Source organism: Canis lupus, chromosome 8 (genome assembly GCF_011100685.1).
Source record: "Canis lupus familiaris isolate Mischka breed German Shepherd chromosome 8, alternate assembly UU_Cfam_GSD_1.0, whole genome shotgun sequence".
NCBI classification, from domain to species: Eukaryota; Metazoa; Chordata; class Mammalia; order Carnivora; family Canidae; genus Canis; species Canis lupus.
In genome coordinates, this window is record NC_049229.1 from 42,720,399 (window position 1) to 42,748,329 (window position 27,931).

General features: G+C 47.4%; 2 protein-coding genes and 1 long non-coding RNA gene across 10 annotated transcripts in view; 1 reads left to right on the plus strand and 2 right to left on the minus strand.

Moving 5' to 3' along the window:
- Window positions 1-20,408, plus strand: part of RAD51B (RAD51 paralog B) — a 683,946-nt gene extending 663,538 nt beyond the window's left edge. For 5 of the 8 annotated variants that reach the window (XR_005363452.1, XM_038545044.1, XM_038545043.1 and 2 more), the window contains one exon: window positions 17,749-20,408. Coding sequence is in view for 4 of the 8 variants with exons in the window: in XM_038545044.1 (XP_038400972.1) it covers window positions 17,749-17,789 (41 nt within the window). In the remaining 4 variants the exon portion in view is untranslated. The remainder of the gene's footprint in view (window positions 1-17,748) is intronic. The other 3 variants (XR_005363449.1, XR_005363450.1, XR_005363451.1) reach the window with 3 other exon arrangements.
- LOC119872881 lies at window positions 1,654-19,432 on the minus strand. The gene is made up of 3 exons (XR_005363456.1): window positions 19,147-19,432; window positions 15,722-15,795; window positions 1,654-1,842 (listed from the first exon to the last, which is right to left on the minus strand). It is a non-coding gene; the product is annotated as an uncharacterized LOC119872881 (long non-coding RNA).
- Window positions 20,409-24,871: 4,463 nt separating the features above from the next.
- LOC100688933 (syntaxin-8-like) overlaps window positions 24,872-27,931 on the minus strand; it is a 38,495-nt gene continuing 35,435 nt past the window's right edge. Inside the window, 2 exon segments of the mRNA XM_038545047.1 lie at window positions 24,872-26,102; window positions 26,105-26,532. Coding sequence (XP_038400975.1) covers window positions 25,768-26,102; window positions 26,105-26,477 — 708 coding nt within the window. The 5' untranslated portion in view covers window positions 26,478-26,532 and the 3' untranslated portion in view covers window positions 24,872-25,767.

The window sequence follows — 27,931 nt, forward strand, 5'->3', positions numbered from 1 at the left end:
GCCACCCAGGGATCCCCTACATTTACTATTTTTGTTAAATCACCTCTCAGCCTTAAAACCTATAGGCCCCCATGTCCTCCAAAATCAAGTCTGAACTTCTCTACTTGGTTTTCAAGATTCTTCATCATCTGCCCCATCTTACTTCTCCAACCTAATTTCTCATTACTCTTCAGTGCATACTTCCTCCCACTATCTCTGGTCAGGCCACATTGTTTACTATCTCCTTTGTGCTTTGCTTGCTCCTTTTTCAATAAACCTTTTCCTGTTAATATCCCAAATAGATTCATGCTTTCTTTTTTTTATTATTAAATAGACTATTTTTAGAGAAGCTTTATGTTCACAGCAAAATTGACAGAAAGTAAAGAGATTTCATATCCCCCAGCCCAACACATGCACAATCTCCTCCACAATCTACATCCCCTGCCAAAGTGATACATTCCCTACAGCCAACGAATCTACATTGGAACATCATTATCACCAAAGTTCACAGTTTACATGAGGGTTCCTTCTTGGTGTTATAAATTCTGTGAGTTTGGACAGATGTATGATAACATGTATCTGCCATTATAATATCATAGAGAATAGGTCCACTGTCCTGAAAGTACTCTGTGCTCTGCATGTTCCTTTTATCATTCTATTTTCTACCCCATTCATCACAGATAGTGAAATTTCTTCACAAAGCCTTTCCGAGTGACTAGAGTCCACACTGATCTCTCCTTTCCCAGGCCTCCTCCTGCACCCATAGGCAAAACCACTCTTGACTTTTGTATCTTTCCACATTAGCTCTGTCCTTGTAACTAGAGTGTAAGTTCCTACTTAGACTTCCCCTTAGCCTGGCCTATGTTAGGAGTTCTATAAGCAGAGCTACCATATTGCATAGAGAGTATAAGCATATTCTTATATTCTATGAAAATGGGGTCTCTGGAGTTATGCAATGCCAGAGCCCTGTTCACAGTCCTTCGTGATTGAATAAAACCCAACCTAGGACCTGAAAAAGAAATAATGATCTTTATCATGATTTAGTTCAGTTCTTTAGGTGATTATTGAGTAGATACTATGCACTAACCACCAATATAAAAATGAAAAAACAAACGTGATCCTGCACTCAAAGGAATTACAGCCTTGTGACAGAAAGGTAAGTAAATAGATCACAATGTGAACACTGCTAAGATATGAGTGTATATAAAGAACATAGCACTTGATATGTGGTTTGAAGACTCGGCAGGAATTTGCCAGGTCAATAAGTGTAGGGAGGGCACTCGGCATAATGGGTCAGTATTGGAAAAATGAAAGTACATGGCATATGTAGAGACTTGCAAGTGATACAGTTCATTTCTTGATGATAAACTCAGAGGCCCATTGGTTAAATGACTGCCTGTGGTCCTACATAAACCCAAAGAGGTCATTGGCGCAATGTGGCTGTGTGCTCACTCTGTTTACTGCTTCTGGAATTAGGAATAAAAGTACAAAGCCCTATGCTGCTTAGCCATCTCTTGCTCTTCTGAGGACTGGATAGGATAAGCCCAAGAGCCCGGGTATATTTTTTCATTAACACTAGCTTGTGTTGCTTTGTGCACAATAGGGTATAGCATTCAAGCGGAAAGGTTAGATCCATCAGAACCCTCCCTGGACAGCCTCCGGAATGGTCAGCAGTTCTCTGCAGGCTTTCTTTGAAAGCTTGAACTGTTTAGACCTACCTCATAAACTATTTCTTCTTTCTTCTTCTTCATCCTCCTCCTTCTCATCATTGTCCTCATCTTCCTCCATCTTCTTCCTTCTTCTTTCTCTGCCTCTTCTTTCTCATCTTCTGATATTTTGCATATTAGAAGTCTGGTTAATCAGCTAAAAGCCAGGGTGGGCAAAAATAAGAGCTGTTTCCATCCCTTACATGGCTTCTATCCCCAACCCTGTTACCAGGTGGTTGTCATTAGCTGCCATGTTGGGGGTTTGGACATGACTGGGCTTCCACAATGCATGGCCCAGTCACAGAGTGTGAAAAGGGTGTTGAGGTCTGGCTGGATGAAAGGCCTGAGGCCCAGTGTTGTGATTCTGAGCACCTCTAATTTCCCCTTTCTCTGTTTCTGCTCTGCGTCATCAGCAGGAGTTTGTTTAAGGCTTCTAGAGCTTGTCTTTGTTTCACCTGGGAAAGTCCCTGCAGGGAGAGCTAAGATCTCCCCAAGGAATGGGCTGGAGCCCTGACCTCTGTCACCTGAATTGTTTGGACGAAGAAGCCCCCAGAGGGGTTAGGAAGATGATCAATTGGCAACTTGAGGAGTAAAGACCTCTCTCTCCCTCTCCTCCCTCTGCTCATTGTGCTTGGAAGGGCAGTGGGGTCAGCGGCGGCAAACTGAAGGGCCGACTAGCTGTGCCTTGGAAGGGGCTCGTTTTGTGTTTCAGTAATGAGTGCTCTCTTTCTCCTCTTGGATGCACTCAGATTGCACGAGTTACAGGGAACCTGTCAACTGCTGTTTTCATTGTATGGGGTTCACAGGGAACTTGGGTAGAGGGCAAGCTCGTTTCAAAGAAAGCAGGGAAAGAAAGTCCTGAATAGATGCAACGTGCTGTCATATGCAGATCACAGCTCCAGTTGCTAGGGGACACCCCTGCCCGCCCAGAGGGCAATACGCTGAAGGTCCCAATTGCCTTGGCTGCCTCCTTGGAGATGGAAATGCCACTATAGAAAGGGCACAGCCAGCAGCGACACTGGACACTGCTGTGGGCTCTCAGGTTTGCCACAGCGCCTGGCCTGACAGCAGCCAGAATCCCAGCAATCTCTGCTCCCCACAGGCTGTTCATTTGGGAGCCCCTCTCCCAGGAGCTGCGCCAACAGGCCAATGAAGCCTGGAAACGTGAAGAGAGTCAGGTAGACAGGGGCTCTCTCTTAAGGGGCCCCAGGCCTCTGCACACAGAAGGGCCACCAGGGGCCACGGTCAGGAACCGGAGCCTGATGTTAAAGTTTCCACCTTCGTTGTTTGTCAAGCCCTCTGAGAACACTTGGCAATAACATTCCTTTCCTGATGGGTTCATTCTGTAGCTGACAGACGTTGTTTTTTTTCCCGTTCACCTAAAGTGGCCCAGAGTAACAGGACAGGCTGTGCCAACGAGCGGGAAGAGCAAGGCTGCCCTGCTGGCCCCTGGGTCCCCATACTCGGATCCCTCTGCTGCGGGGCTCCTTGTTTTGCATCCATTCCCCGAACCTGTGGAAACGGAGTAGCCAGAGGCCTGTCCTGCCTGGAGCAGAGCCCAGCGCAGGACCCATGAGGGAGCTTGAGAGGGCCCAGAATTAAGACTCTTTTCGTGGGGGCCCTTTGTTTTTTGTTTTCAGGGTTTTTAAAAAAAATTATTTATTTATTCATGAGAGACACAGAGAGAGAGAGAGAGAGGCAGAGACACAGGCAGAGGGAGAAGCAGGCTCCTCACAGGGAGCCCGATGCGAGACTTGATCCCTGGATCAGGATCACGCCCTGAGCTGAAGGCAGTTGCTTAGCTACTGAGCCACCCAGGTGTCCCTCATGGGGCCCTTGACTGTAGGTAAGAAGCCCTGGGATCCGGGGTGCAGCTGGTTAAGTGTCTGAGTCTTGGTTTCAGCTCAGGTTGTGATCTCCAGGTCAGGAGATCAAGCCCCAAGTCAGCCCGGAGTTCAGCATGGAGTCTGCTCGAGACTCTCTCTCCCTCTGCCTCTGACCCTTCCCCCCACCTCCCACACACTCATGCATTCTCTCTCTGTGTGTCTCAATAAATAAATCCTTAAAAAGAAAAGAAAAAGATCCAGAATCAGACAAAGGCCAGAGGCATCTGGAGGAATTTGTGGTAGGACTTAAAAGATACTGGGGCCGCCCAGGTGGCTCAGCGGTTTAGCGCCACCTTCAGCCCAGGGCCTGATCCTGGGGACCTGGAATCGAGTCCCACATCATGCTCCCTGCATGGAGCCTGCTTCTCCCTCTGCCTGTGTCTCTGCCTCTCTTTCTCTCTATGTCTCTCATGAATAAATAAATGAAATCTTTAAAAAAAAAAAAAAAAAAAAAGATACCAGGGCAGGGTACTGAGAGAAATATGTTTCCAACAACTGTTTGCCAAACACCTTACTCCAAAGAGGCAAAAGCATGGCCCTGTCATCAGGGAGTGTGAGTCTAAGTGCTGTGGCTAAGCAGAGAGGTGGGCCAGTGCCCTTGCCAATCTGTTGTGACCTTTTGACTCTTGTTTCCCTCCCCATGCCCACTTGTACCACAGCTAAGCTTCTCCCTACGAGGGTTGTCAAGATCCATATGTAAGTCTGGAGCCCTGCCCTCAAAGAGGCTCCGGGCCTGGTGAGAAGGTAACTCATGTACATACAGAACTAGCATTTAAGACACTGTGGCCAGGCCCTGAGGGGAGAAGCCCTGTGGGCATTCAGAGGCCTTGGGCTGGACGCCTGGAGAGCCACACACACAAAGTCTCTCACTACTTCATGCCTGTGTTCACTTTCCAGTTCGCAAAGCGCTCACACGTAAGTCGTTCCTTCTCAACTTCACACCAACCACGGAAGGTGCTTTGTAAGCCTGAGAGCTCTGTGCAAACATAAAGGACCCTCTCAGGAGGAATCTTGAGCACTGGTAGCGGTGAGAGGCAGGGACGGTCAAGGGACGGTAGCATAAGACAGGCGACCTTGTACACTAAGTCTGGGGAGCCAGGCTGAGGGCCCCTGTGCTGTAGCACCTGGCGGGCTCCGTGGGACAGAGAGTTTGGGGGGGCACTGTGCTCCTTTTCTACTGCTGCTGGGACACTGCCCCAGGCTTAGTGGCCTAAACAACACCAATTCATTATCTTGCAGTGCCAGGGATCAGGAGGTATCTGACAAGGTATCACTGGGCTGAGATCGGGGCATTGGCAGGACGCTGTTCCTCTCTGGAGGCTCCAGGGGAAAACCTGCTTCCCTTGCCTTTTCCTGCTTCTGGAGGCCACCCACTTTCCTTCGCTCCTGGCCCCTCTCCATCTGTGAAGCCAGCAGTGATGGGTTGAGTCCTTCTCACATCTCATCACCCCAATCTCCTCTTCTGCCTCCCTCTATTTTGAAGGACCCTTGTGGTTACAATGGGCCCTCGCAGATAATCCAGGACAATATGATTAGTTTAAAGCCAGCCAATAGTAACCTTAATTCCTCTTTACCTTGTGAGGTAACATACTCATGGTTTCTGGGAATGAGGGCATGGGCATCCTTAAGGGGCCATTGTTTTGCCTGCCTAGTAGGTTCATTGTTGTCAGTTATTAATTGGGTTTTTTGTTTGTTTGTTTGTTTTGGTTGATTGTTGGTTTGCTGTTTTTGAAAGACATCCCCAGCTCAGGTCCTCACTCAAGAACCAGATGATCAGGACTGTTAGAAGAAGAGAAAAAGAAGAGTGAACAGTCTCTAACGGGAAGAAGGGGCTGCTGGAGGCAGACACAGGATTTTATCTCACTGCCTAGCAGAATAAACCTATAAAGCACAATCCCAAGAACTAGAAAATATGCCATTCTGGAGTCATTTTTAGCCCATATACGTTGTCTGTCCTCTCAGACCCCAGTTTTTAGGTAGTTCATACTCTATACAGAAACTTGGCCTCAAGACCTTGGTGTTTGTCCCATGTCCTGTGTCTAAGCTTCTGGCTTAGAAGCAGGGATGTTTATAATCCGTTTTTAAATGTCTGGTCAACCTTTTGAGATATTATCTCTAGCTCAAATATATTACTGGATTCTGCTAAGTGTTGAGTAGTCCCCTGGAGTCTCTCAACCCTACAGTGGGTTTAATTTCCTCCACCACACTTCAGCCCCAACCCTGCCTCATGGACCTGCCCAACTACCTCCCAGACTTCACATCTTGTAAGCTGGACTGTGTCAGCAGCTGTCTTGCTTTCTACTAATTAGAAGCTAATGCTTCTTCTTCACGAAGTCCACCAAAAGGAAGGCATTGGTCACTTGCTCTCAAGCTGTCCCTGTAGCTGGGCACTTCTTCCATTGGATCTTTTTGGAGAGCACCATCTTTATGCCATGCCCAAGACCCAGCTCCTTGTTTCCAGGTCTCTTTGCCTGGCGCTCCTGAACCCAGTTAGCCAACCAGATAACTCCTGGGGTACCCCTCACTGCCCACCTGCACACTGTCACCTTGCCTCTAGAGCTAGATTGTCCTCTCCCTCTTGACCACTCCTTGTCCTGACCTCCCAGTGAGTCCTGACTTCCATGACTGACCTCCCGTTGGTGGCTTCAATTTTAACACCCCTTTGCACCCATAGAACTTGCCTTCCTATGTCCAAACTGCCTGTGTGCCATCAATAGCAGCAGCAGCAGCAGCATAATACCTAATGTTTGAGCTTTTACCACATGCCAGGTACCGTACATGCATTACCTCATTTCACCCTACAATAACCCTAGGAAGGCCCCTATGAAGGATGAGTACTAATCCATTCTATAAGGGAAGCGTAGAAAGATCAATAGCTCACCAAAGGTGCTATGGATCATATGTGGAATCAAGATTCAAACCTAGCTGTGGGGCACCAGCACCCAGGGTAATCCGCATATATCTGATCATGTTCTCCTTCTGCTCAGAATCCTCTAGTGGCCCTCATATTATTTAGTAAAAGCCAGGGGCTCAGAGTGGCCTAGAGACCCACATGACCTAGTCCTGCCCCTTCTCAGCCCTCTCCTCCTCTGCCTCTCCATCCTTCTCTCTTCCTTTCCAGCCACACTGGACTCCTTGATGTTCCTCAAGGAAGCCAGGCTCCTGCCTACTTCAGTGCCTGTGCACTTGCTCATCCTTCTCCCTGATTGCCCTCCCCCAATCTTGTATCTTGGCTTGTTCCCTTCTTAAGGAGGTCTTTATTGACATTCTACATGAAGAAACAAAATGCCCTACCTTTGCTGGCACTTTTACCTAAAGACTCCTCATCCCTGTCACCTGACTGATTTTTCTCCATAAAATTATCACCAAACAACATATGAGATATGTCTCTGTTGTTTATTATCTGTCATTCCCACTGCGAACAAAGCTGCAGCATATACCTATTGAATGAGTATATGAATCCCCAAAACTCCCCCTCAGAAACCCGATGTTCTAAGGAACCTCCAGACACTGTCCAGGTCCTGAGTCCCAATCCATGCTTGTTCCTGAGCCACCAGGTGGAAGACCTTGCATTCAGCTCACAGATAAAGATTTAGCTTCACTCTGGTGCCTAGTTCTTTCCATATAGCCTGGCGAACAAGAACATGCAGCACATATTTCTGGGCTTAGATCAATCTTCCATTCTCATTGACCACTCTATCTATCTATCATCTATCTATCTATCTACCTAATCATCTATCTATTGTTTATCTATCTGTTTGTTTATGCTCACTTACTTATTAAAGGGAATCCAACACCCTCTACCCTCACCCTAACTCTAGCAAGCCAGGGATGGCAAAAAACTGTCTTCACTAACAACATCACTGGCCACATAGGTTGAATACTTAGCCCACAAAACCATGTTGCACCTACGGGATATTATTTAAAATAATAGAACTGAGAAATCATTGTTGATTTCTCCTAAAAGATAGCTCCTGTCCTCCCATCCAGGACTTCTGCAGCCTGTGAAGGTAGGACTCTGAGGGCTGCCAGAGTGAAACTGGAGCACCCAGACCTCCATGTTGAGCCCACCAGGCCCGGTCAGTGGACCTTGGGCTGGTGAAACAGAAATGTGTTACTTTACTAAAAGAGCCCTATGGTTTGAGATCCCCACAGTACCAGGTTGTGGGCATGTTTCTCCTATTGCTGTTCTCCAACAGATCATAGTTTATTTATTTATTTTTCCAAGGTTAGTGGCAAAGTGGCACCTGAGGTGGCCTCATTAGTCAATTCCAGAGGTCCTCAAGGAATGGTGACAGCCTACCAAGTTAGCCAGGGTTTTTTGTCTTAAGCTGCCAGGTGGGGTGGCAGGGTATTAGGGAAGTAGGCCAAGGAGTTAAAGGGGCAAGAGGGTAAGAGGGCACCTGGGTGGCTCAGTCGGTTAAGTGTCTAATTCTTGATTTCAGCTCAGGTCTTGACCTCAGGGTCATGAGTTCAAGCTTTGCATTATGCATTGAGATGCACGCTGGGTGTGGAGCCTATGTCTAAAAAAAAAAAAAAAAAAAAAAAAAAAAGTCTTAATTAAAAAGACCCTAGCTTCCAAGAAACTACTCAAGAATAACTATTTCCTTGATAGGAGACCATAGGGATTGGCTTAGATAACAAATGAGACCCTTTAGTGAGCATATACTTTGTGCCTGGCATTGTGCCTGGCACACCCTTTTGATGCCTCTTCTTACTGCTTAGCCAGGGGTATTCTATCAAAATAAGAACTCTATGAGGATGTGTTTTTTATCCTCAACTGGAAAATGAAGGAATTGAGTCTCTGAGAAGTCATTTGACTTGCCCAAGTTCATATAGCTTCTAAATAGTGAGGTCAGAATCTGAACTTGGGTCTGTCTGACTCCAAAACTCATACAATGAGTCCCCTCTAATGTCTCCTTGGAGGTCCCCATACTGCATTTTCTCCCCAGACTGAGAACCTACAGTGGTTTGGGTCTGGCTGATTTGGAGTGAAATGAGCTCAGTTGGTGCTTCTTTGGGTTTGGGACCCTGTTTGGTAAGTTGAAATTGACCACTGAATCTTAAAACCTTAGATTCCAGAACACATTATATTTCTTTTCCTATGGCCTCCCCCACCACACACACACACACACACACACACACACACACACACACACACCCTTGATGAGCTGGGATTATCCCATAGAGGAAGACGGCTAGGCAACTGCCAGGGCCCTCTGCCCTGCTCATTCTAGAAACCAGCAGCCACCCCTGCAACCAGGCTGTCTGCCCACCAGGCAGCCAATTTCATCCTTTGTGGATCTCCAAGCTTTGGAGAATGAAAGATTAAGACATTTGCAGGAAGATTGAAGATGCATAAAATTTAAAACCCTTGTTCTAACCAAGTCTCTTGGCATAATTTCTATGGTGCTTGGTGATAAGAAATGAGTCTTACTTTCTAGAAAGAGACATTAAAGCAGTGGGCATGACTAATGCCAAGCAATATAGGGAAATATTCTCAGAAGAAGATTGGACTTCAGTGCTTTAGAGCTTCTGGGTAAGAGGCATCCTTGCCTCATAACAATTAGATCAGTATTACTCCTCTGAAGTCCATTGTTCAATTGGTTGTGTTGGAGGTGAGATCAGGACTTTGATTTGGGGGCATGGGCATGATGTAAGGCCAGTAAGGGGTCAGAGGTGGGCCTGGGTTGGGTGAGCTATCGCTTGACTCAGAATCCATGCTCCTTGCTAAGCTCACCACTGCCGTGGTACAACAGATCTTGGCATGTGTGTATTTCAAAAGCAAGAGAAAGCATTTGATTTTCTCTTACTTAGAAAAAAGTTCTGGATAAAGAAGGAATAAACAAGGCCATTCTGTTTGTGGTTTGCTGAGATCCACTGGAAAACAAGCTTGAGAGGCCTGCGCCTATGTGAGAACACAAAAGACCAATGCCCTCTCTGAGACTTGTATAAACAGAAGAAGCTTAAAAGCTGACAGGGAGTTCTGGAGAGGGAAGCAGATTTTCCAGTTTGGTTCCAAGTCTTTTCAGATCTTGACCTTTCGCCTAAAAGCCAGAGAGATAACCTGATCTCCATGATGACTGTAATTCAAGAGGAGACACCATGAGGCAAGGAGAGAGGAGGGCAATGCCAGGTTTGTGTGGTCCAGGCTCAAGGGAACACAAGGAACTGGCTGCTCCTCCACAGGATAACTAGAGCAAAGCCACTCACTGGGTCTTTCTTGTCCTGGAGCCTTGTCCATGACTTTAATCATTTTATTTATTTATTTTTTCTTTCTCAAGATTTTATTTAAATTCCAATTAGTTAACAGACAGTGTAATGTTAGTGTCAGGTGTAGAATTTAGTGACTCATCACTTACATACAACACCTGGTGCTCATCACAGCAAGTGCCCTCCTTAAACTCTGTCACCCATTATTTTAATCCTTTTAAAAATAAAGGCCCAGCTTCAGAAAGGAATAACTAAAGATAAATCCTCACTTCTCTAGTCTAGAGGCTTCCACAATGAAATATAAAAGCATTATTTTAATGATCTGATTTTATTCATTGTTCCCCTGATTTTTACTTAAAAAGAATTAAAAAATCCAGTCCCAGGCTGGTCGTTGCCATGGGGTTCTACAACCCAGACTATAAGCCAGAGCACCTAGTTTTTACCGTTCGTACCTTCCTCACACCTCATCCAGATCCTCCTACCCCACAGTTTCTGCCTTCCTGGACCTGGTCTTAGCCTTCTACCCACCAGCCATGTAACCTGTAGTGATTCTTTCCCCTGCGTCAAGCCTGTTTCTTCTCAAATTAAAGGGTGAGGCTGGTCCCAGGACACACTTCCAATTCTCCCCCTTAAAAAGGATGTGCCGGACAGTACCTCCCTGTGCCTTACAGGCTGAGGTCAGCCTCTGCTAATACAGTGACCAACTCAGTCCATCTGCACTACCTTCCCAGGTCTGTGCTTTGGACTGCGTTGCTTTGCCTTTCTCCCTTTCTTGTCATACCTGGAGGCAAGAAAGTGTTCTTTCAAGGTATGTTTCTCTCAGTAAGGCCACTGCTTCCTGGTCATGAAAATAAATGTCCTCCTCGGGGCAGCTGGGTGGCTCAGTGGTTGAGCGTCTACCTTTGGCTCAGGTCATGATCCTGGAGTCCCAGGATTGAGTCCCATGTCGGGCTCTCCACAGGCTTCTACCTGCTTCTACCTCTGCCTATGTCTCTGCCTCTCTCTGTGTGTCTCTCATGAATGAATAAATAAAACCTTAAAAAAAAAAACCCTTAAAAAAATGTCCTCCTTGTGTGGAAGGCAAAGCTTCAGTATAGCTATTTCTAAAAACCAAACTCATGTCTCAGAGGGGCAGTATGCTTTTTCTGCAGTGTATCCTCCAATCTTCATCTGAATAAGCCTAGATACAGACAGAGTGTCCTAAAACCACGAGTGATTGTTAAAATACTAACAGCTACCGTTTATGGATCATAGGTTGTTTGCAGGCACCATGCTCACCTCCTTGTTGATAGCATGGCTTAGTAGCTTGCCCGAGTTGAGTGCACATCAGCCTGACCGCGGCACTCACTCTGAGGCACTGTCTTCTCCCATTTCATCTACCTAGACCCTTCCTTATAGCACCTACCTGCCTAAGCACAGCCGGCCTCTTGGAACCCACTTCATGAGAATTGGCCCATGCCTTTGGTTCACAGAGCCTCAGCACACGACCGTCTCCAACCAAGATCTCCTATCTATGTAGCCTGGTTTTCCATGCTCTCAGAGGAGCTCCCACTGTACACGCCTTCAGCCTCCTGGCCTGCTTCACGATGTGGAAATCTGGTTGTAGGGGCACCAAGGTCTGCCTGTCTCCCTGAATACCTCTTCCAGGTCCAATAGAACAGGTATGCAATCTACCTTACAGCCATCACTCACTCCCAAGCCTATTCTTGAATTAGAAAACCTGCATGCAAAAAGAACCAGCCCTTACTGTGGGCGACCTGAGTGGCCCCTGAACATTGAGCATGGTTCCTCGGTATTGCTGGTGAACAGTAGAAAAGGACCTCAGGGCTCCACCTTCAGACCTCTTCTTTCTATCTTCATTCATTCTCCATGATTTCATGCTGTCTCACAGCTTTATATGACATCCATCTGCTGGCAGCTTCCAGATTGAACCTCTGGCCTGGACCTCTCTCCTAAATTCCAGAACTGCAGAGTTAAGTGTCCACTTGACACCTCCACAGGGATGTCTACTGGGCACGTTCAGATGAACATATCCAGAGTGAAACTCCTGACTCTCCTTCCCCCACATGCACCCCTCTCAACCTCCCCATATCTGTAAAGGGTAATTCTATCCTTCCAGCTGTACAAGCCAAAAAGTCTTGAAGTCATCCTTGCTTCTCTGGGGATTTCACACCCTACATCTAACCCATTAGCAAATCCTGTTGGCAACTTCTTCAAAATAAATCCAGAATCCAACAACCTCCTACCACCTCAACTGCTACTTCATTGGTCAAAGTTGCCGTCACCTCTTGCCTGGATTATTGCAACTCAGAGGGAATGTTGGCTGTGCCTGCTGCTTTGTAGGGCTTCAAGCTGGCTCACGTCCATCAGGCAAACTCCTGAAAAACACACTGACCTTCCTGATTCTGTGATGTGTATTTGGCGTCAAACCCATTGCTGCCCACACAACAAAATGTGGCCATAGCTGTTAGAACTCATTGTTAATCGTGGTAAAAGCAAAGGAAACAAAAACCAATAAAGTAATTTCCCTCCACAGATAGTGTGACATGGCAACCTTCATAGAGATTTTCAGAAATTACCAGATTGCTTCATGCAAGACCTGCTACACAATTAGTTTAAAAATAAACAAAGCTTCATATCTGAGTCCCAGGTCCTGAAGTGTCTTTTGATAATCTCTTTCCTCAAAAAGATATATTAATTCATAGAGAAAAGGCCTTGAAGTGACTCCTTCCAAGAGCAAGTTGGAAAAAGTAGGTCACAGGATCAAGAGGACCAAAATTCACAATGGTGTTCAGGGGAGGCGGTCTGGATTTACACATGATGCCCCAACCCATGTGCCTTCCAACACATGATAAATCCAGGGGTGCCAAGAGAAAGCAAGAGAGGAGAGTGCACTTGAGGGACATCTAACAGGCCTGTGTTTTGCCCTACCTAGCTTTTGAAAGTAGTGAGGGATTCAGTGAGACCACCACCAATTTCCCTTTGCACGCATGGTCTTACTCAACCTTGAGAATTCAAGGGTCTGAAAACAAGTCACTTCGGAGCCTCCCATGTGAGGAACCAGCCCCTGGTCTACTGTTTCAAGACCTTTGTCCAGCTGCTTCCAAATTGCCAAGCTCCCCCATTCCCCCTCTCTGCTTACCACCCACAGAGATGTAGGCTCCCACCAGAGGGGGCAGGGGGAGGGACCTCTTAACTTGGCACTTGAGCTTCTCAGACAATGAACCGGGGCAGCTCAGAGATTTCTTTTATTCCTGGAGTACAAGGACTTAAGCAGGTCCACTAGATCAAAGGCATAGCACCGCCTGGCCTTCTCTTTGACGAGTCCTGGGAGCCAGGCTGCAGCTTTGTGTTTGAGGGTAGCATTGCCAGACTTTGCAAATAAAAATAGGGAACACCATTTAAGTTTGAATTTCAGATAAACAGTGAATATATATATATATACATATATATATATATTTATGAGTATGATATATATTAGTATGAGTATGTAAAATATTTGGGAGACACTTATGCTGACAATTTATTCCTCATTTGTCTGAAATCCTAATTGCATCGGGTTTTCTGCATTTTATCTGGTGATCCTATTTGCACGATTTTTAAACACACCAGTCAGTCCCAAATCAGCCTAGATAGAACTGGGCTTGCCATGTGGGGCGCAACTTCTGACCCCATCTCCTGTTCCCCATAGGCAGCCTTTTTGATTGGGCTGGCCGACCCCACTGTCAGAGCACCCAAGAAAGAAAATGCAAGGGAATAAATGCTCATGGCTGCCAAACGTGGCACATGCCCCCACAGTCAAGGGCGCAGGGATCTGCGAAGGGCCTTTTCCAGACCATCTGCCCAGAAAGAGGAGGTGGAAGAGAACTGGGAGTGGGGTGGCAACAGGTACTAGAGACTGGGGAGAGGGAAAGAGCCCAGCAGGGCAAGCATGGAGCTTTGAAGGGGACTTTGGAAAGGTGCCCTTTCAGGAGGCACTGATTTCCTGCAGAGCAGTCACTTGAGCTACCCCTCCTGACACCTCTGCTGGCTCCCACTATCACAGAACAAAACGGGCATGGTATCCAGGATCCTCTCATTCCATTTCCCCTTTTGATTTAACCCATCTTCTTCCTTCCCCTCACTTTTCTGGAAAATGGTGGACATGGACACCTTATGGGCTGTTCTGGGCTTGGTGCAAACCACATCTGGGGGGTCCCACCACTTGGCGACACATCCTTACCTCCTACACACAGACTAGGTATGGTCTGGCTAAGAGTGTGGTGATCTACACTGCACTGGTATGCTTCAAACTCCATCCCTCCCTTGTTCTAGCTGTGTGGCCTTTGAATACTTAGCACTCTGCCCCTCAATTTCCTCATCTGCAAACGGGGACTCTTGTCAAGATGGAATGGATTTACATGCAGGAAGCACCTAGAACAGTGACCAGCATAGAGAAGACACTGTTTTACATGTGGTTGGTCTTCTGCCCCTGCAGCTCCACTCGACAGCTCCCTTAATCACCCTAGTGCCTCTGTTCTTAGTTCTCATCCTCTTGAGCCCTCTACTGTCCCTGATGCACACCTTCCACAGTTTTCTCTCACAGAGTGTCTGTGAGGCCATGCCTTATCTCAAGGTTTCCATGATGCCATGCTCTTCCACGTTTCTTCTCCCTTCTTTGACATCTCTGCTTCCTTCTCATGGCCATTTGCCTCTCTCAGTCCCTTCCAACCAGGCCCATTTTCCCAAGGTTCCTTCTAGGCATGGCTCTGTTCTCATCTCTGTATCATTTCCCTTGGAGACCTCAGGTAACAAACAGATAGGAGGGCCAAGAGGTCTAGCCTTGGATATGCTCAGACTATTTCTACAAGGGACACAAGCAACTATGTCTCCATGGTCATCTCTGGAAAAGGGCAGCTAGGGCTCAGAAGCTTCTGCTTTTCTTTTCTTTTCTTTTTTTTTTTTCTGCTTTTCATTTCTACCTGTCTATAGGATGTGTGATCTTTCCCAGGTGCATTAATTACTTCTCTAATAGTAACTGCAATGACAATGTGATTTTGAAGGAGAAGGGATGGGTCACTTCTGACAAGGCCCTTCTCTGTCAAGCAGTCTGCCTTTAAGACAGGGTGGGGAAGACTTTCTAAGTCTAACAGTCTGAGCAGAAGCATGCAGTTGAGACCTAGAGTGACCCATCCCTGGGGTCATCTGTAAAGAAATTTCAGGCCTCATTGGTGGAGGATGTGGATGGGGAGCAGGTATTCTGGTAAGCCAAGGAGATGTTGCAGGTTCCCTCAAAATCACACAGGGACCCACTCTGCTTTCCTATGAGTTGGGCCCTGCCCTCCCACACAGGGTCCCCAGCCTCATGGGGTGATCAAGGCCAGAGAAACACACTTGGGGGAGTGTAGAGATCTCTGCAGGCCTGGATTCTGTGCTGCTATGTTTCTGGAACTGGCTTTGGGGGGTGGGGGGGATTCACCAAGGTCTTAGATCCATTGATTTTGCCCATCAGGTTTGCCTAGGGCACCTGTAGGCTTGCCAGGAGGGCATGAGCTCTTCAGAGACCAGGTGACCATTAGTGTCATGTAAGTCAGAGGACAGGCTATAAAATGGGTTAGGAAATGTAGATGCCCTCTCAGTTTGGGGGTCTAGGTAAGAATAAATGCAACCCAGCTTCTATAGGTCTAAATATTTGAAAGTTGCAAATTAAACTAACAAGCTATTAAATACAATATGTTGCCTTCTCTCAAGTTGACAAGTATACTTCATGGCATCTTTAAGGTGAAATTTGAATTTAGAATTGGTGGACTTCTTGGAGTTTCACACTGGAACATAGTGGCCTGAGGGCAGTCAACCCAGGGTTGGCTCCACACCCAAGCTCCATTGGCACTAGGAAGCACCTTGAGCACACATGTGTGATACCCAGCCCACATATCCCAGCTCCACATACATACTCACATTTCACTCCCAAAAGTCATCCCTTTTTTGTCCCCCTGAGGTCCACAGGTACGCTCACCAGTGGCAGTCCACTCCTGTTGGCAGAAAAGACTTAGATTCAAGTCCCGCCCTGGCATTGGAGTTAAGCTCAGGGAACTGGGGAGGGATTCCAGGATCCCAATACCTGAAGCAAGATCCAGCAGCAGGGCATGCATGGCTCTTGGGGAAATGGCCTTCTAACCTGTGAACACCTGTGAATACTGGGCCCATGGCTCCTGGGCCGTGACTAGGGCTGTGACTCATGGGCTCTTGGGCCCTTGACTCCTGGGCCGTGACTAGGAGGAGGAGAGCCAGAGCCAGACTCCTGATGTGTTGGTCACTCTCATCACTAGGCTGAGGCCAGTGCCTAGTGGGAGTGCAGGAAGCCAGTGAAAACTAGAAGGAGAAACACCAGAGGTTTCCTAGAAGAGTCCTCAGGATGCCCAGTACCTCTATGCTCCAGATTGGGCCTCTGCCCTATACCTCGTGCCTTGGGGTCATTCAGGTATCATGGTCTCACACTCCTGAAACAGTGGGGAGCTTATTTTCTTCCTCTCACACTCTCTGACTCTAATCCCTACCAGCCTGTGCCACCTGGCTGGCCTCCTTGGCAGAAAGGTGACAAGAGGACTCTCTCTGGGGAGTCAGACCCCAAAGCCTTCCTGAGGCCATAGGAGCCAGTGTCCTAGGGTCCTGGCCTCCAATTACCAACCTGGTTTCCTCCCACCTTCACTGCTGTGTGTTGGGGGGAGTCACTCAAAGCAGGTGCACTGATCTCCAGAGAAGCAGGAGAGCCTCTGTCTCTCCTACACTCATACTCCTCCCCCATGGCCTGGACCAACCCTCTCTATTGACCCTTACCTTCCAGTGTTTCCCAACACCTACCTCGACTCCACCTAGCTTGCCTCCTTCTCCAGGCTCCTCCCCTGCTCCCAACATCTGCTGACCTACCCCCAGCTCAACTTTCTCCTTATTTCTGTCCAAATCCCTTTTATCTTTCAAGATACACTTGAGGCTCCAACCTCATGAAAGGTTCCCAATACCTTCTGTTAATGCTTCTCCTGCTTTCTCACCTGTATTATCACCTGGACCCACACTTGATCAAATGAATTATATTCATGGTAGTACTTCATGCCATATGGCATTATTATTCTTTGCTTCTTATATAAAGATCATGGAACTGGAAGAGGTTTTAAAGACCACCTACTTCAACCTTCATTTTTTTAAAAGGTAAAACCAAGATAAAGGTTTTATAACATAGCCAGGCTAAACCTGCTGGAATTACATTCAACCCCCTTGACCCAGTCTGAGGCTTGCCCACAAATCCCTGCTCCTCTCCATATGGAAGTCTGTGTCACCCGGAGGATAGGGCAGTCATGAGAGACAATCACATGATATACTCATCAAATGGAAAATGGCACCTCCCTGTTGGCTGGCCCAGAGTCCAGAGCTGCTGCTCACTTCTATACACCTTATGCTTTTCAAGTTCTTTGCTATCTGTTTTAAAAAACACGCTGAAAAATATAATTATCAGAGGTCACCCAGAGTTTCTTCAGGCCAGCCCCAATTCCCTGTTGTCTCCCCTTTTCTCCAGAGAGAACAAGCCCAATCCCTGCTCCACCACAGTTAGGCAGCTGGCAGCCAGCTCCTCCTGCTACCAATCCCCATAATCCCATGCATTTTCATTTTGGAAGCCCAGATTTGCATCATAACAAGTGCCCCTTCTGACTTTCCCAAGGGAAAGCTGGGGGGTCAGAGTAGGAAAGAGCCGAGTACACAGCCAAGAAGAAATGAAGTGGAGGGTCTAGGTTGGAGCCCCACTTTTACAGAGGGTGGGAGCAAGCAAAAAACAGATTGGGGACAGAAGAGCAGGGAGTGGCCCAGGGACATTAGGGGTAGGAACAGGGTGACCTGCCCAAAATAAGGCCCCTAAACTCCAAGTAAGTTCCCTGATTCAAAATCAGCCAAGATAGGACAGAGCAAACATTTTTTTCTTTTCTCTCTCCTAGTCTGGTTGCCCAGCTCACTGCAAGGAAGAAAACTAGAATAATGAGCCACGTTGGAGACTGTCACCCGAGCAGCTCCGGAAGGACGTGGGCAGACGCCTGGCTGGGCGGCTGACTTTCTCTGTTTCTGGTTGAGATTTTATAAATATTTGGGGAGTTTGATCTGAGGCTGGTGGTGGGGAGGCGAGGGGAGCAGTGGAAGGGGTAGATAACTCAGCCCATGGGGGTTCTTGGACCTCTCCCAGGCCTGCTTTTCATTAGTGTCACCAAGGCAACTGCTCATCTGCTGTAGACCCCATCATGCCCTGCAAGACATCCACAGCATGTAGGGCTTTTCCTTTAATGGTGAATCTGCTGCCATCAGTACTCCTCCAAACCCCCACCCCTCAACCCCATCACTTGCCCGGGGAAGAGGAGATAATTCAGGGGGAGAAAAACTGATCCCAACTCTCTAAGGCTGGTGAGGAGGGAGAGAGGCACAATAGTCCCCTTCCAAAGGCTGCCATTTGTCCAGGACTGTTGGAGTTCGGGTGGTAACAAGCCCCTGGTAACCAGACTGTAGCAACATCCACTTCCAGCCACTCCTCTGTTTCCCTGGCTGACCCGACCTTTCACCCTCCACACACCCCTTTATTCTTGACCAAGGCAAACCTTTGCAGAGTGCCCAAGAAAGGACCTCACCAGTCAACATGCTGCTAAGTTCCAGATGCCCACTCGTGTACAAGCCCATATGGGTCTTTGGTTTCTCACCAAGGTGTCCAGAGGATCCTAAAAGGGTGGTGTTGGGGGAGATGGAAGCTGGCCAGAGGAGACAGGAGACCCATGTTTGCCAGGCTGTGAGAATGAGCAAGTAAACCAGAAGAGGTGATGGTTTTCTCTTGGAGAAAGGAAAGCTGGATTGTTTGATTGTGTGACCAGGTAGGGAACAGCACCCAGAGCCTGTAACCCCCACCTGGGCCCCCGCACCGCAGACACTCCCCCTCTCAGCACTGACTCCATGGAACTCCAGAGACCTGTTTAAAACTCGGCTCCCTCTGGCTGTAAGCTCCGTGGGCCACAGCCAAGGAATCCCGGCCTCCGCCGTGTGCAGCGTCAGCACAGCACCTGCGCCAGAGGCCCTCAGTGATGTCTGCTGAAAGACGGGAAGGAGCATGTCAGGGGGCTGCAGGGGCTGGGTTTTCTGGGTTGTCCTTCTAGCCTGTCTGTGCTCCTGAGCAAACCTGAGCCAGAGCCTCTCCCACCCCTCCTTTCTGTGGAATGCAGGTCACCGCAGCCTTACTGAAAGATCTGTCCTCAGACCCCTGGAGCCAGCCCTGAGGGCTGCAACTAGAAAGCCACAGAAGACCCCCTCCCCCAGCTACCAGTGGAGCAGAACCAGGACCCCAAGTCATCTGGACTCACACAAAGGCAGCTTCTGCCTCTTGCTTTTTTGTGCCTTTTCCCACCAAGATTGGCCCTGGAGGAGCAAACCCGAGTTCCTCTGCTGGTTTGAACAGGAAATTCCTGTCAGCTCGTTGGAGAGGCCAACCGGAGGAGATTTCATCACATAGATTCCCCCCGAGATACAGAATCGTATCAAAGTCCTATCCCAGCCTGGGGTGGGGTGTTGGGGGAGCAGCCGTCCTCTGACATCCGGTTCTGTGCCTCACTGAAGCAGCACTGCCAGCCTCTCTTACCTAAAGCTGGGGTGGGGTTTTCCAACTCAGCCTGGTAATGGGGAGGAGTGGAGTGATTAGCAGTAATTCGGTGCATCGCTTTAGCTGACTGGGTGGCACGGGTGGTTTTTCGGTCTGTTCTGGTGGCAAATCTACACTGAAGAGGCAGAGAAATGCCAGCCCGGATGGCACAGACAGCGTGGGTTGAGAAAGCCTGCGGGGTGCAGGTCCTTGCTTCTCAAAGTCGTCCTGGGGCATGCGCATGGCCATCACCATGGGTATGCAATCTCAGGGCAATCTCAGCCCTTACCCTTAATCGGGGAATACGTTTTAACAAGACAACCCGGTATTTGGAGGCACGTTGGAGTTTGCAACGCACCTGATCTCAGGAGAGAATGTACGGGCGCTTCCATCTCTGACCTCACGGATTTTAATATCAGTTCTGTCACTCAGTAACAGTGTGACATTAGGCACAGAAACACACTCGCTGAGCCTTGGTTCCCTCATCTGTAAAGCAGAGGTGATGTTATCTGTCATAAAGGGTTGACAGGAGGCGGGGGCCCAGCACCAGTAGGCTCCAACCTAGTAAATGTTAGCAGCACAGAGCTGATCGCTCAGGGAACATTAACATCATCTACTCCCACAGAGCTGAGGCTTCAGCAGGCCCTCTTGCTGTTTCACTTGTATTTTCTGAAAGGACCCATAGACCCCTGACCAATAGTTGTCCCTTTCATCTCTTGTTCTCTCCTGGCCCCCCATGTGAAAGGAAGGTGGTGAGTTGTCCTTGTGGCAGGATGAAGGTGGGGGAAGGAGCTGAAGGAACAGACAGGCAGAGCCAGGTCGAGAGGAAGGACTTCTAGGAAGAGGAGACGCACACAGCATCTTTGGGAATGGAGCCTCATCATTCATTTGGGGAATATAAAAATTAGTGAAAGGGAATAAAGGGAAAGGAGAGAAAATCAGTGAGGGTGACAGAACATGAGAGACTCCTAACTCTGGGAAATGAACTAGGGGTGGTGGAAGGGGAGGTGGGTGGGGGGTTGGGGTGACTGGGTGACGGGCACTGAGGGGGGGACTTGGCGAATGAGCACTGGGTGTTACACTTTATGTTGGCAAATTGAACTCCAATAAAAAAAATAAATTAAAAAAAAAGGGAATGGAGCCTCATAAATGGTACTTTGTTTCCCACAAGCTAGTAGCATACAGAGTCTGGATTTCACTTCTTTTACCATCTCTACATTTTCTTGAGAGACGATAGCGTTTGGTCCTTGTTGGGGAGGAGCACTGACCCCCCTCCCTTTGTTGTGTGTTGCCTGTTCTTCAGCCATAGCTCCCTCTTCTTCCCTTGTGCTGAGGTAACAGAGCCCTGGGACACACAGCCACAGGGGCCCGCTGAAGCCGTGAGGTCTCCACGGAGGCTGGGCTCAGTTTGCAGAGCTGCTTTCCCAACGGTGCTCAGCTGATGCTGCTTTTAATTATTTTAGGGGGGCAGAGACCAGGAATGCTCCTGGGTGTTCCTTGAAACGTCCTGGCTGGTTACCTGCCAGCTCGTCTAACCTGGCTCAGCCTCAGTTTCCTCCTAGGATGGCAATTCTGAAGATGCCATGTGAGCCTCTACCCATTCCGGGGACCCAGGGACGACGGGTAGCTGGAGGACTAAATGAGGTGATACTTATGAGGAGTATGGCACAGAGAACACTGTCTGGGCACTACGCTAGCTGTCGTTCTTGTAGTTGTTAGAAGAGGTGAGCCTTAGGCGGTTGGCCTAAGCAGAAAACCACAAACAAGAAAGTGGTCTCCCATTTGCAAATAGCAAGCACAGCCCCCCCTGCCCCCCCCCATCCTGTGCAGCTCAGCAACTGACCCTCTCCTCCCCCACTTTCATTTTTTCTTTCAGCTGCAGGAGTTGACACATGTGGCCCACCAGGCTACCCCAGTGAATTTAAAGCTTTAAATAAATACATGCTCAAAACTGCTCCTGACCTGGGGACGCCTCCCCTCCCCCCTTCCTCTCCTGCTGGAAGCCAGGTCCAGGCAGAACCCTGGAGAAGGTATCTCCTCGGCACGTATGCAGGTCCCAGGGGCCCTGCATGGGGCGGACGAGGATCGTCCTGAGCCAGCACAGACTCTCCTCTTCCTGGGTTTGTTAGAAGCCTGACCAGGCCCGAGTCTTATGACTTCAACAGATGTTTCTGCTTAAGCAGCCCTGGCATCTTTATGGCCTGTTTTTTCCATTCTTGCTTCTCTTCCTCTGTCCCAGCAGCCCTGAACGCAATTTGGACTTCATTTTCTTTCTAATGGTTACAGGGATAGAAAGGATTTTTATTATTTTTTTCTTTTTCATTTTTCCCCCTTTTTCCTTAGCTCTTCAAATCACACACATACATACACACTCCAGATGCATTCAGATCTGTGCTCACGGTGTGTATTTGTTAATGGCACTGGCATTTATTTCACTTAAAACTTAGTCCCATTTCAGAGTCTCCTTCCCTGCCTGCACTCTCACCTCACATTCATCCGCTGCCTGTCCCCACACAGGTCACCCCAGGACAGCCGATTGGTGTGTCCTCCCAGATGCTGATTCTGAGAGCTCACACTGGCCTCAGTCCCTGGCCTGCTATGTGAAGAGCTTTGCTGTGTGTTAGTTAGGTTCTGTGTGTCAGGGAAGGTTTGGGCTGGGTGATGGAGTGACAGTTGAGGCTCAAATGGCTAGGTATCTCTTCAAACTCCCTCGGCCAGCCGTTCTACAAAGGCTCAGGTGGGGCAGTTGACAGTTGTTACAAAATGAAATCTGTCTTCCACGGGTAGGTCACAAGCTTGAAACCAGTCTGGCTGCTCCTCACATTGCCTATAATCCCACCCAGCTTGCCTGCATAGCAGGGTATTCATGTTCACCTGCCCTGCAGGGTTTGGGGTCACCTGTCTCAGAGTCTGGTTCCCACAGCAAAGAAACCCTGGAGACTTCAGGTCTTCTTCTGAGGGCTTCTCTATGTTAAAGGCACCTGGAACTCGGGTCTTCTTACTGCATCCCAAGACTGAAAAATAGACCTGGATTTCACCTCGGGGGTGCGGGGTGTCCTACTGCAGGAATAGACAGACCTACCTGGAGTCCTAAATGTCAGTACTACCTACAGCCTTACTTGACATTCGCCCACTGCCTTTGAGGAGCCATCCAATCTTAATTTTTCCATGTCCCTGTAACATTTCTACCTAAGAGTTTAATGAAGCACTCACCTCTCAGGGTAAGGCCATAGCTGAGCTACCTACCAACTACTGCAGACTACAGTGAGCCATTCTGATACTGACCATGGGGGAAGGTGAAGTCTTCAGAATGTCCTATCTCCAACATCCTCATCACAGAAGGGCCTTTCTGGAGGGGCAGTAGGGGGGTGGCTGAGCTAAACCCCATCCTGTCCTTTCTAGATGACTGCCCCCACTTGAGAAGGGCCAGGCAGCCCTTGTCCCCTCCTCTCCCCATCATGGCAGTGTCCCCGTATACATCTCACCTGTGACCCTTCTCCCTCCTTCCCATTAAAACAAGCTAAAACCCTGGTTCCTATTTGTGTTTAGAAACTGAGTCATGGCACCTTCCCTGCAGTGGGTTAGGGGAAGCTGCCACAGTGGACTGAGCTTGGGCTCTAATAGCAGGGTGACATGTGTGAGGGAAGTGGGGAGTGGAAGACTGAAAAAGACCTGGAAATAGGAGGGGGGCAATGGCAGTCCTCCATACCAAGGTCTCCCGAGGAAGCTGTGTGTACTGAACAGCAGCCACACTCTTCCAGCTGAATCTTGTGGATGCCCCTTTCTGTTTGCTTTACTTATCTCACATTCACCAGTAAAGTGGCTTTTCCATCATAATTGCTCCAGAATATCCCTCCAACATGGACACTTCCCTATAAATAACTCCATGATGATACTATAACCAGAGTTCCCTCAGATAATTAAAATCAAATCCACACAGGGGTGCCTAGGTGACTCAGTCAGTAAGGTATCTGACTTTGGCTTGGGTCATGATCTCAGGATCCTGGGATGGATCCCCAGGGCTGGCTCCCAGCTCAGACAGACAGCTTGTCTGTCTGTCCCTCCCCCCCGCTCATGCTCACTCTCTCTCAAATCTAAAAGATCAAATCAACCCATGAGCCCCATTGCTCTGACAGTCTCCTTCCCTGGGTGTTTGCCCCTAGCAGCACCATGTCTTCCTGTGTGTGTGTGAGTGTGTGTGTGTGTGTGTGTGTGTGTGTGTGTGTAGTGCATGTTCAAGGAAAGGAAGAGAGAAGTGAAGAGGTGTTTCTTGAATATCAAAGGGAGGGATCTACTTAACCAAGGAGGTGAAAGACTTGTTCTCTGAAAATTATAAGCCACTGATGAAAGAAATTGAAGACAATAAAAACAAATGAAAAAGTACTCTGTGCTCATGGATAAGGATCAAAAGAACAAATATTGTTGAAATATCTATACCACCCAAAGCAATACACAGATTTAATGCAATCCCTATCAAAATACCAACAACATTTTTCACAGAACTAGAACAATCATAAAATTTGCATGGAATGACAAAAGACCCCAAATAGCCAAGGCAATCTAAAAAAGAAGAAAAAACCTGGAGGTATCACAACCCTAGATTTTTTAAAAAGATTTTATTTATTTATTCATAAGAGACACAGAGAGACAGAGACATATGCAGAGGGAGAAGTAGGTTCCCTGTGAGGAGCCCGATGAGGGACTCCCGGGACCCCAGGATCATGACCTGAGCCAAAGGGAGACCCTCAACCATTGAGCCACCCAGGCACCCACATCCCCAGATTTTAAGATATACTACAAAGCTGGAGTGATCAAAAACAGTATGGTACTGGCACAAAAACAGAAACACAGACCAATGGAACAGAATAAAGAGCCCAGAAATAAGCCCATGATTATATGGCCAATTAATCTTCCACAAAAGAGGCAAGAATATGCAATGGGGAAAAGTCAGTCTCTTCAACAAATAGTGTTGGGAAGACTGGATAGATACATGCAAAAGAATGAAACTGGACCACTTTCTTAAACCATACACAGAAATACATTCAAAATATATTTCAAAATGCATTAAAGACCTAAATATGAGAACTGAAACCAAAAAAACTCCTAGAAGAGAGCACAAGCAGTAACTTCTCTGACATTGACTCTAGCAACTTCTTTCTAGATACATCTCCTAGGCAGGGAGAAAAAAGCAAAAATAAACTATTGGGATTACATCAAAATAAAAAGCTGCTGTACAGTGCAAGAAATAATCAACAAAATTAAATGGCAACTTACTGAATGGGAGAAAATATTTGCAAATGACATATGTGGTAAAGAGTTAATGTCTAAAATATACAAAGAACTTATACAACTCAACACCAAAAAACAAATCACTCAATGAAAAATGGGCAGAAGACATGAACAGACATTTTTCCAAAGAAGACATACAGATGGCCAACAGACACATGAAAAGATGCTCAACATTGTTCATCATCAGGGAAATGCAAATCAAAAGTACAATGTGATATCACCTCACATCTGTCAGAATGACTAAAATAAAAAACACAAGAAACAACAAGTGTTGGCAAGGACGTAGAGAAATAGGAACCCTTATCCACTATTGGTGGGAAAACAAACTGGTGCAGCCATGTGGAAAACAGTATGGAGGATCCTCAAAAAATTAAAAGTAGAATTATCATATGATCTTGTAATTCTAATACTGGGTATTTACCCAAAGAATATGAAAACACTAATTTGAAAAGATACATTCACCCTTATGTTTATTGCAACATTATTTATAATAGCCAAACTATGGAAGCAGCCCAAATGTCCATCAATAGATGAATCTTAAAAAAAGAAGACGACTAAGTGACCCAAAATGCTTTAACCATATGCATCTCGTTTGTAAAATAATCACAATAGTATAATTAATCATTTTTTGGCTATCGTTTAGTGACATCTTTCTCTATGCCAGGCACTTAGCATATATTATCTCGTTTAATTTGCAAAAAACCCTGTGAGGTACAAGTATTGTTATGCAATTTTTTTTAATGGAAAAACAAGTATTGAAAAGTTTACGTCAGGGATGCTTGGGTGGCTCAGTGGTTGAGCATCTGCCTTTGGCTCAGGGCATGATCCCAGGGTCCAGAGATCAAGTCCCACATCGGGCTCCCTGCAGGGAGCCTGCTTCTCCTTCTACCTATGTCTCTGCCTCTCTCTGTGCATCTTTCACGAATAAATAAATAAAACCTTTTTTTCTTTTTTGCTTTGGGGAGGGATTTATTGAGAGCAGTTTCATGTACCACTGGGGTGCTGGGCTTTTCTCCATCACCGGCAGGTGTCACAGCTGGCGGTTCCCTTGCTGTCACTAGTTGGTGGGCCAGAATGCCATGACCACAATAGCCACGAGCAGCAATAAAATCACCATGATCATCCCGCAAGACATTGACTTTCTGTCCACCATGTTCACACGCCTGGTCTCGGTGCGGAGCTTTCTCTCTGTGTTCTCCACCAGGTTGGCAAAGTCATCAATTATCTTGTTTTGTTCATCCAGTTCGTTCCCAATTTCCTTCCCCATCTGTTTCTGGCGACTTATGATAGAGGACAGGGCATCCAGGCCTGCATCCCGTTCTTGGATAATCTTCTGCTGCTGTTGTTGGATTTCATCAAAACCCAAACCTCTGGCCTCCTCTGGCTCCTCAAGAGCCAAGGGTTGGGGACTCCTGGCTTAGCCCCTGCAGTCATCAAGCTGGACCTGATGAGATCCGGTTCTGCACCCTCGTTCTTAAAAGATGCCACAAGCAGTCTCTCTCGAGTTATGAGTTCATCCAGGAGGTTCTGTCTTTGGTCTCCTTCAAGCTGTGTGATCTGATGTGTTGACACAGCATTTAGCAATAAGTCCTTCAAAAAGGCGATCTTTTCCTTCAGATTCTGCAACAAAGTTCTGATTGTCACGGTAAGCCTGATTGTATTTTCACCATTTCTTTCATACTGATTTTGCTGTTGGATTTTCTCGGCAATCTCTTGTGCAATTTGGCAGGTAGAGTCGTATGTGGAGAACCAGGGGTCCGGGGCCATCGTGCAAGTCTCCGCCTGCTGCCGCCACTGTCAGACACTTCCTCATAAATAAAATCTTAAAAAAAAAAAAAAGGAAGAAAAGTTTAGGTCAAATACCAAAGATCGTAAATTTGAGAAGTGGCAGAGATAGCATTCAAATCCCAGCTTCTGAGACTAGTCTTCCTGAGAGTGGTCTTCCACTTGTACACACAACAGAAACTGCCAACACTTACAGTGCACTTGCCATGTGCCAGACACTCTTCTAAGAGCTTTACATAGATTCATTTAATTCGTTCTCACAAAACTCTATGATGCTTTCATTGAACAGATGAGGAAACTGAGGCACAGAGCTTTAGACATTGATTTCCTTCAGCAAATGTAAATGGAACACTCCTTGTGTGTTAAGCACTGTGCTAGAAGCCTGGGTATGGGACCCATAGTTGAGAAAGACATCAATCTTATTGCCTGGGATCTGTCAGCAAGGTCCATGACAATGACCAACAGCATGAGCTTAGGGTGGGATTCCAGAACTTGAAGTGAGGGATGGTAAGGATAGGGTATCCTAAGGTATGCTAGAGAGATGAACATACCAAGAAGTCTCTACAGCAAGAGTCTGAGCACAGGAGCAAGAGAGAATCTTGTCAGACTGAGGCCCAAGGTCAGATCTGGGATAGCAGAGGGACAGAGGGACAGGGACAGAGGGACAGAAACAAAAAACAGCTTTTTTGTTTCCATCTGCAATATGGCCTTAAGGGCAGGACTCCAAAGCCAAGCTGCCAGGTTCAAATCTTCACTCTGCCACTTGTCATCTGTGTGACCTTGGGAAAATTAATGAACCTTTCTGGACTCAGTAGTCTCATCCGGAAAATAAGAATAAGGTAGGGGTCAAGTTGTCCTATTGGTAGGGAGAAGAAAACTATAAAAGGAACCCATGAGGGCCTGTCCTTGTAGGCTTCAAGAAGGAGGAGAGATGAATTCTGATGGGACAGAGAGGGAATTTACATCCATGGTATAAAAGGTTGCAAATGAGCATGGGGCTGTTTCTTCTTAATTAACAGAGGCCAAGATGCAGGTGTCTGGAACTTGGGCTGGTTGGAGGTGGAGAACTCTCTGGTCTTGCATTTATTTATATGGCATCACATTGTTCAATCGTGGGCATGAAGAGGGGTTGCTGTTGCCTTTGCCTGGTTCCTCAATCACCCAGGGCAGGAATATTGATCTATTCCCAGCACCCCCTCTAAAACTTCCCCCACATCAGCTTCCAGCCTGGACGAAAGACTAGGGTGGCTGAGGGAGATGGTGGAAAGCAGCCATGTTCTGTTGCAATAAATCTTTCCTAGAAGCTCAGCCTGCTTTCCTAGAAGAGGAGATGGCTGAGCTCATCAGCCAGGGCTGGAGCAGCCCAGAAAGAATGCTTTTCAACCTCCAGAAGACCCCTTGGCTTGGGAAAGGAATGGCTCACTGGGGTGCTGTTT